This window comes from Mercenaria mercenaria, chromosome 4, assembly GCF_021730395.1.
Source record: "Mercenaria mercenaria strain notata chromosome 4, MADL_Memer_1, whole genome shotgun sequence".
NCBI classification, from domain to species: Eukaryota; Metazoa; Mollusca; class Bivalvia; order Venerida; family Veneridae; genus Mercenaria; species Mercenaria mercenaria.
Window position 1 is genome coordinate 53,648,752 of NC_069364.1, and position 10,010 is coordinate 53,658,761.

Sequence of the window (10,010 nt, forward strand, 5' to 3'; positions counted from 1 at the left end):
GACAGGGTGCTACTGTAAGTGTATTAATATTAGCGGAGTACAAAATGTATTAATATTCAGATAACTACTTCCAATGACTGTAACAGATGTGTTATGAATTAACATGATCTTACAGAATTCTGTTGAGCGATATGTTCATTTAGCAATTATATATCGAATTATACATGAAGCATTTACGCCGTTATTGTATTGTTTTGATTTATGCTACCCTCGAAAAAATTGTTTTAAAGCCGAAAGCGCTCGGGTTTATAATTAAACTTTTGACACTGTTTGAACATATATTTTCTCATACTCTATAATTCTATCTTAAATATTTACAAGTGAGATATTAAAGCCTATAACATCAACGAAATGCCTTTCAAACACACTGGATCCCGAGAGGATACAAGAACATAAATACAAATAGCTTAAGCTATATTGAATTTTTTTTTAAAAAGCTTGAAATAAGCTTTTAAAATTATGTATCTTTTTTTTAAAGTAATAACTCTCACTGCAAACCTTTGGTCTGATGTTAGTCATATACAGATGGACGTTCAACATTCAGTATTTAGATACTTTCGGACATAAGTTTAGTTTTTTTATAATAAATTTTTCCTAATCGTTAATTGTCCCGTAAGAACAGATTATCACCGTGACATTTCTGGAAGTACTTTTTGTTGTCCTACAACGTTTCCTCATAGAGTTTTTATAAATATATATCCATTTTTAAATATGCATGTACGAATTGCTATCACTTACTCCATTCTCACGTTTGCTTTTCTATGGATTATATGACAAATGTGAGTAGGTTTTGTCATTCAATCGTTTGTCCTGCTCTACAATGTGATCGTAAAATTGTCCAGATTCTGGTTTATTAGGTGTTTTCATACCGAGGACGTTATACTCAGTGTCAGATTCAGCGGCGGAATTTGAAACATTTCGAGGAATATGGTCATACTGCGTCATATCCAACTGCCCTTTTGGAGTTAGATTCTGAGGAGTGTTCTCTGAACTTTGATGTCTTTCTGTATCGTTTTCATATAAATCTTCATTAGGATCAGCTGCTTCATAAACAACTTCAGGCACCAAAATTTGTTTTTTCCTGAAAATCAGAACTGAATATTAGAAATTTACCGTAACCCTTAGCCCGCTAAATTTCTAACATTGGACTGGTCCATCCCTCAATTTGGGCAATAGTATTTATCATTCCTAGGGTTTTTTACTGAAAATTTACTGACTGAATAGCGAACAGCGTAGTCCATGATAGTCTGCACAGGTGTTCAAGCTGATATTGGTCTGCACTGGTCGCAAAGGCTGAATCAACTGCCATCAGCGCGCTAGGGGTTAAAGTAATATTTTGTTACCCTCATTAATCGCAGTAATATTTCAGTGTAACTCCTTCAAAAACTAGAATATTTTCATCCTACAAAATAATAAAAAATATAATAATAATAATGATAAACAAGTCTGGCACTCAGTGCAGTCTGCAAAAGTAAGAAATAACAAAATAATTCAGAACCGGTCCTAAATAAATCTGTTCAAAATTTTGTGCGTCATTATTTACATATATGTATCACAAATGATGCACAGGCTGATTTTATGCCATTTCGAATTAGAACATAGATAAATTAAACACTATGCAACATAAACAAATAGCGAGCCTCTTAGATTTTCATACTTTCTTTAATTTTAATATTCTGAAATAAAATCTAATAATAAGACAGATAGATTATTTTTAACATCTTCTTTACCTGCGTTTCAATACTATGACAGTTATTGCAACTGTAACTCCCAAAGTTATGACACCAACTGGGACGAAAATGTACACCACCGGAAATGACGTTTTTGTATTACCTGTAAAGAAAGATGTTGAAACTGCCTTAATAATATATTCTGCATTAAAGAAATTAATTCCAAAAATGAATGTACAAGGATTGTTCAAATATGAATGCATCTAAGCACATAAAAATATATCCTTGATAGATTTCAATGAAAATTTTATTTGCTCCCCTCGAAGTATTCACCTCCAACAGATATACAAAGTTTCAGTCTTGTAATTCAATTCTTGAAGGCATTTTTATAGTCTTTTCTAGGTATACCATGAAGACACTGGAATATTGCATAACCGAGGTGTTTGCGCTGCACAAATTGTCGACCAGAAAAGGTATTTGGGAACAAAAAGAAGTCACACGGGGCAAGGTCAGGCGAATAAGGAGGGTGAGGGAGCACAATAACCTTTTCCTGCTTCAGAAAGCGGACCATGAGTGTCAAGAAGGTAATGTATGCCATATTCTTCACAACTCAGGGTCCTGCCATTCAGGTTGCTGTACCTAAAGGCAAATCCGTAAATGCGAAGTTTTACAAGACTAAAGTTCTTCGAAAACTGAAGAAATATTTCAAAATTCGAAGACTCGCAAGTGGTTTTGCCAATGTCAGATTGCTACACGACAATGCGTCATCGCAAAAGGCGTCAATGTACAAGACTTTCTGAAGCAGGAAAAGGTTGTTGTGCTCCCTCACCCTCCTTATGCCTTCAATAATTGAATTAGAAGACTGAAACTTTGTATATCTGTTGGAGGTGAATGCTTCGAGGGGACCAAATAAATATTTTATTGAAATCTATCAAGGATACATTTTTATGTGCTTAGATGCATTCATATTTGAACAATCCCCGTACAATCTTTCGTTGTCATTGATCATGAACCGTACAAATGGTATCATTTTATCACAATAATATATATAAGTTGTATATGCTTTAATAACTTTCAATATGAATTAATTAAAAGAAACTATTGTCTAATAACATTAACGGTAACCATATACTGCCTCTAGAATAAGGTAAAACATTTTACCAGATTTCATGTTGTCTGCAGAATGCATAGGTGTAACTGTGCCGGATGTTGATTGAGCAACTGTCGTCGGTGATATAAGCAGATCAGAAATTTCTGTTGTTATATCAAAAGTAGTTGTTTCTGTTATATCAGAAGTAGTTGTTCCGGATGTCGTCAGGATCTGGATAGTTGAGTTATTCTCTAAAATTAAAGATTGTAATCATTTGGAAGACAAAGTCTATATACTGTTGTTAATATTTCAAAAACAAAGGTCACTTGACTGAAACAATTGACAACAAAATAATCATATTAAGCATCTTCCTCTTAAATACACGATCCTACGCTTAGAACAGACTGATTTGGTGGTCTGGCAACAGCAAATGCATTGTGTTCACACTGATTTGGATATATATCTCTACACGAGCATATTTGTGGTTTGCAATGTGTTCCTGTGGTTTCTGTTATTTGTGTGTAAGGGTTTCATTTCGCGAGGAGTAAGTTTAAGTACTCTGTCGTGTAACATAGGAACATGGGCGGAAGTAGAGTGAAGTTATGCACCAAAAAACTAGTTTAAACTTCCTATTGGTGTTTTTGCTACTGACCATTCCAAGGTGGTATTTCTTCTCCATATATGTTTGGGTCTATTAGTTACTTCTGTGTTATAATTAATCCATCCGTTTATGTTAAGTACATTGTGCTCAACCCTCATATAGGTGTGTGTTGAACTTTTGTCCTAATTAATTGCATCGGCCATATCCTAAAGTACCTTAGTATCGTATATGTATATATACCAGTTATAACTTTATTTACAGGACAATAGGATTTCACCTAACTGAAAAAGATGCCAATGAATCATGTACATCAATAATGTGTAGTGGGCTTGGCGGTACTCTGTAATTACTAACATAAGAATTGTTTTACTCTTTTACGACGGCAAAACATAACTGAAACAATTGACAACAACATCTAAGTATTTTAAAATCGTTATTACATACTTATTTTAACTCTCCGTTGAGTTACAATGTCACCTAAAACGACAATTGTTCCATAATATTATTGACGTACGAATTTGATGCGTGACATCATTTCAAGGTGTGCTTATTCATGCTATTGAAAACAGTCGTAATATTTATATAAGATCAGTATGTGTACATAGTATGATATAAAAAAGTGTTGGCTGTGCATCGAGAAATACGCACTCATTCTTTATCTAAACAATATTACGCTCCGAAAGTCGCACAATATTTCCGCTGCAGAACGAACTCTTTCATATATCTCGATACAGAGCTAATAGCCTATAACATTTGAAAGATGTATCAGCGGTCACCTGTAATTACCTTGAGTATCGTATATTGATATACGCCAGTTTCCTCCACAGTTTTCATCTTCTTTTCCAGGACATTTGATGTTACAGTCCGCGTCGGATAGTTTCTCGGGGTCATAATTAAATGTTTTCCCACAAAAACATTCCTCGCCACTCTGTAAGTAAAGAATGTAGGCATATGACTTGATATAACGATATGATATTCTATATGTCAGCATTGTTTTGATTTAAAAGTTAAACCTACCCTGGCATAAATGAAAATATGGATTGATTGTGTTTTTGGTTACCATGGCAACGGGCAAGTAAAGATTTGTATTAAATGGTATTGTCTGATTGTTTTAGCGGAAAATGTTAGTATTCTGTACAAATTTGTCATCATGTTCATGCTTCATTAGTTTTTTTTAGATTCCATTATGAACATGAGTTAATCATACACCCTGTTTCAAAGGAGACATCAATTCAGTATGGGTCCAACTGAAACCCCAAATGGAATAACCACTAATGGAAAATTAAGGTGTTTCAAAACTTATATTAGGTTATCAGATTACAAAGATAATATTCAGAAATAATGATTTCTTGTACAAATATGATTTTATTAGCCAAGTTCAACGAATATTTAACTTGGTAAAAAGAACAATCTTCAAATATAAAGGTATTTCACCTACTTTTATAATAGCTATATTTTATACACTTTTTGGCTGTCTTCTTTGATATTTAAGTCATTGTGTCTCCTCATTGACCTTTAGTTACAAGTCTAAACTAAACAATGCACAAAATCTTTAAATACATATATGCATCAAGTGTGCTTATGCATGTATGTTATATAATGTTTGTGTAAGGCTGATATAACCATATAAAAAAGACCCACACCTCACACCTAAGGAGGACCTTGATCTTTTGACCGAGAGATTCTTGAGAGGAAGTCTTTCAAAGGTTGCTCTAATTTTAGCGTTAGTGGCCACTAATACCGTGTTCAGACTACGTTTTTAATCCTACATTAACTTGGATTTATTTTTCGGCGACGCCGTCTAAATTCGTTTTCGTTACCTATGCCTCGTGACTTCAGTTTGCAATTCAAACTACTTGATAACGCATTATAGATAATTTATCAAAATGGAAGATTTATGCAACACTGCCTGATTGGACGAGAGTGTCAATTTCTTTCACTCTGTTGATTGTGCTACGCTGAGTGAAATGTAGACAAAGCGTTTATCCTAAACGACGCTGTTCACAGTTTTAAAGCTAACTTTGGCTCAGTATATTTAGCAAGAACATTGATATATCTCAAAATGATAAGTAAGTTTAATAAATATGATAAAAACCTTTTCAATACCAACATATATCAAATTAAAGAAAGAGTTGAATACGGTCTGCGTATCACATGAATAAGGGTGTGATAAGAGTCTTTTATGTAGAGAAGTGCTTTTTAAAAGATTTTCCTTGTTACAATTGTCGTCTGTATATGAAAAGGTTTCTTGCTTTTGTGACTTATTCAGGTTGCATATTAAAATGAGTACTTGTTTGCTTTGATATATATTTGTTATAAATTATTAAACTGATTTATTATATATGAATATTTTTCTTTAGTATGGTATGCAAATATTGAACTCAATTGAAATCTGTTTTATTATATATATGCTATATAATGACTGAATCTCGATACACTGAAATGAAGGTACGCTGCATACAGTTTATCTTTGTGATATGACTATGGTCAAACTTTGCTTATGAAACAGAAATATTGAAATAATTACAAATGTATGTTTTGCTTGACCTTCACTCTTTTATAGGTGTGACATCGTTGTCCAAAGATTCATGAATAGCGAATATGCTATTTGTTATAGCGGGATCAGTTGGCCTATTTTAGAAATAAATAAAAATAATAAATAAAAAAATCCCTTGATTTTTTTCTCATGTATTCTAATCAAACTTGATTTGTAGCATCTTTATTAGGCCCGCAGCCAACTTTGTTCAGCTGGGACATTTGACCCCTTTTAGGGGCTGCTAGAGCTAAATTTAGAAATGCCTTTATACAGCGTCTCATGAACAGCTTGGTGGATCTTTGTCATACTTGGTCTGGAACATCATTATAAGGTCCTCTTCCAGATTTATTTATATAGGAACTTATGCCCTATTAGGGACCACTATAGCTAAAAGTGGATATGCCTTTCTTCGCATTAACCACTAAAATGTAATGGATTTTTATCAAACTCGATGTGTAACAATATCGTAAGGTCTCCTGCTATTTTGTTACAAATGGGGATAGGGGCCAATTTAGCTAAAAATATAAACACGTTTAATGACCTCTTCTCATGAACCGCTTCATGAATCTTCATCAAACTACTGCTGTAATTATTCGTCTAAGGATAAACTAAACAAAATTGCAACCCTACGAAACCTTTGCGAAAAATTAAAAGAGAACCATTTAAATTGTTAAAGTGCGGTGTTTAGTTTTGCAATTTGAAAAATGTTAGATGAAAGATGAATGTTAGATGAAAAATTCATAAACTTCTTTCCTTATTACAATTCGCCGACCATCATTTTTAAAGATATTTCTTGTTTAAACTCGTTTGCGTCCACACTATATGTGGTGTAAAACGTGAATTTTGTAAAGGTCAAGTGAGGTGGTTTTAATACTACATTAAAAAGTAATGCTACATTATTTTACAAATGTGAACGCAAATGTAGGTTATAACTGGTTTTACAATCCCAAATCCACAGATCTTACCTTTTGGAGGAAGAATACCATGTGTTTCTCTTTTGTATGAAACAATTGATGCTGTGGCTGGCAAAAGTAATTGGACTGTTGTTGAAACAAAAACATTAAATTGCGATATGGAGTCATACTGACGCTCAAAATGGACAATAGATGGAATAAACAGAAATTCTTAGATGAACACAGAAGTTTAAATATTGATGACCCCTTCTTGTTTCTGTTAGCCTCAATTCTTTGTAACCTTTTTGCTTATTGCAAGATATTTGTTAACTTCCAACATTACATGTATATATTTAAACCACATTTCTTTTCCAAGTGTGGACGCAAACTAGGTTATATTTTGATGGGTTTTGAATGTCAAATACCAATTATAGCCAATTAGTGCCTAATAAAAATAAAACCGTTCTGCTAGTGTGAACACGGTATAATAGGAGCTAAACAGAACCATTGAAATAAAACTAAATGAGAACTATGCATCGATGGTGTCGAGATCCATCATCTATCGTTTAAATGTTTTTTTAGCTCTGGTGGCTCCTTAAAGAGAACAAATGGAATCTTTTGAACAAATATTAGAGGCATGACTATAAGAGACTGCTGCAGACTAAGTTCAAGAAGATCCATTAGAAGTCTTCAAAATAGTTTCTTTGTTCTATTTTAAGCTCTAGCTGCCCTTGTAATAGGCCAAGCGGAACAAAAGATTTGAATAAAACAAGGTCAATACAAGAATGCTGAAGACCCTGTTTGGTACAAATCTAATATCTGGGTCAGGAGATGAAATCGTTTATAAATGATTTTTACTATATTTGGCTCTTGTGACCCCTAAGTTGACCAAGTCAAACAGTTCGGAAAAAAATTGAGAGAGGAGCTTTCAAGGCTGAGAGATACCAAGTTTGGTGAAGATTCGTCGTCTTGTTAAGGAGTAAAAGTCCTTTTAATAGTTTTTTTTTCTGTTTGCAGTTCACTTTGAGAAGCTACAAAAAAGCCACAAAAGAAGCCAAGCTGAATCATTGGAAAAAAAACTGAAAAAGATCAATGAAATTTTGAAATTCAGTCCATTAGTCTCGGAGGAGATGTTTAAACAAAAATATTGACACGACGTTTGAAGCCGGATGATCAATCACCACTAATATCTCAGCCTACATATAGTTCAGGTTAGCTGGAAACGGGCGCTATACTGTAGCATTGCAAACATTGTATTATATGAACATGGACTTTTTTATTTCAGCTTTTAAAACATAAGGGCAATAACTCAGGTAAATCAAACACCGGTAGATACTTTTTGCAGTAGTAAATAATATTTACAGACATACATGTATAAACATGGACTAAATAGAATCATCGTGCTCTGTCCTCAGAAATGGAATTATTTTCTTTTTACCTGACAGTATGAAGATCGATACTCTTTACAATCTATAGATACATACCTCTGTGCCCGCATATCTGTAGCCTAATTTCTTGCATTCTCGTTTGCATCTAGTAGCACAATTCAAATCTGAATCATCCAACTTTTCAGATAAAACTCTGTCTGGAAACAACACCGTCCCTTTGTCATCACTGTAACAGCCTATATAGCCGGCAGGATATTGTTTCCCAACTGCTGCTAAAGAAAAAAACATATATGGAAAAATATTTTACAGCATATACAATCTCGCCAAAATACTGTATTCTAACCTTGCTCTTTCTTTTAGAATACAGTACTGATAAAGAATTGTATACGATATCAGATTTCTGTTTTTCACCGTAACTCATTATTTGATCGGTGAGTGGCTTAACTGTTTTACAAACATTAATAAACTGATGTTCTCTAGTTTTAATAAAGCAGTACTGTTATACCCCAGTCACACATACGGCTCGGATAACTACGTTTTGCTACGGATAGAAACATAGTTATCCGTATCGATCCGTACCTGAGCCGTACCTCAAAGTAATAATCCGTAACAATCCATACCAACTTTTGGCCAAAACGTATTCAATACTTATCCAAAACAAGTTTCTCCAACTTTTGAACATGCACAAAAGCTTGAGTGATCCGCAGCCATTTGAGCGTGACTTCAGTTAACTTGCTTGAAACTTATTCATCCGTAGTTTAACGTACTGAATCTTACCTTGCCGTAGTTTGACATGATGTGAAAGATGATCGTAATGAAAACGCTGGCTACACGTGGCCTATTTATATGAAACTTATACCACAGTCACACATACGGCGCAGATAGCTACGTTTAGCTACGGATAGAAACGTAGTAAGCCGTATCGATTCGTACATGAGCCGTACGGACTGATACGGATTGATACGGGCTACTACTTTAAGGTACGGCTCAGGTACGGATCGATACGGATTATTACGTTTCTATCCGTGGCTAGACGTAGCTATCCGCGCCGTATGTGTGACTGGATAATATACCGATCCTTAGTGCGAACGTATTCATGCAAATTGATCCGTAGCTGAACGTAGATATCCGAGGCTGCCTGTACTTAAGCGTAGTTCAACGTAGTTCACCGCAGACCTGTCCACGCGCTGGGCAAGTTGCCAGGCGCAGTAAAACGTAGTCCAACGTTTAAATTACGAAAATTGTGTTAAAAGCATTGAAAACACATGGATAGAACAAATGTCATTCACTGGAACAAACAATTACCTCTCTATAAGCTATTCGTTTTTTGGCAAAAATATCTCTAGGGATTATTACCTTCCAAACCCTGTACCATTATCCACATAAATAGATGAATAAAAAATGCACACATACTCCACTCTCGTTGTGTAATAACCATTATAAATAGAGGAAAATATCTGTTTAAGCAAACACTCAACTTTATTTAAAAACGGAAATAGGCGGAAATTGGCGGAAGTGTAAATATATTTAAATTGGCTATGTAAACAACTTAATATGTATGGTCACAACAGTATGGGTAAGTTGCGATTTGAATGTATTTGTACAAACTCCTGTTTCGGAAACATTTTAGCCTTGAGCTCCTTGGCTGTATTGTTATTTTTTAATACTGTAAACCTTTTATAAGTAAATTTTAAGCCTCTAAATTCATGAGCACATTTTATTTGATGGCTCAACCGTACAGAGCCAAGGGCAGTATAAAAATGTCAATACAGAAATAACCTGCTGAGTTACTTCTATGGAAGATTATTTATGCAAAAATTCTATTATTGTAT

At 34.2% G+C, this 10,010-nt stretch overlaps 1 protein-coding gene across 3 annotated transcripts; it reads right to left on the minus strand.

The window, feature by feature from the left end:
• Positions 1–755: 755 nt before the first annotated feature.
• LOC128556365 (uncharacterized) lies at positions 756–9,711 on the minus strand. 3 transcript variants are annotated; one of them, XM_053541253.1, is made up of 6 exons: positions 9,535–9,711; positions 8,275–8,447; positions 4,148–4,289; positions 2,832–3,011; positions 1,731–1,833; positions 756–1,081 (listed from the first exon to the last, which is right to left on the minus strand). In XM_053541253.1, the coding sequence occupies exons 1-6, from the start codon at positions 9,614–9,616 to the stop codon at positions 760–762; spliced, it is 1,002 nt and encodes a 333-aa protein (XP_053397228.1). In that variant the 5' UTR covers positions 9,617–9,711; the 3' UTR covers positions 756–759. The 3 variants fall into 3 exon arrangements, with proteins under 3 accessions (XP_053397228.1, XP_053397227.1, XP_053397229.1); XM_053541252.1 differs by having other exon boundaries at positions 8,275–8,450; positions 9,535–9,710; XM_053541254.1 differs by lacking the exon at positions 756–1,081 and adding an exon at positions 1,099–1,402 and having other exon boundaries at positions 8,275–8,450.
• Positions 9,712–10,010: the final 299 nt, after the last annotated feature.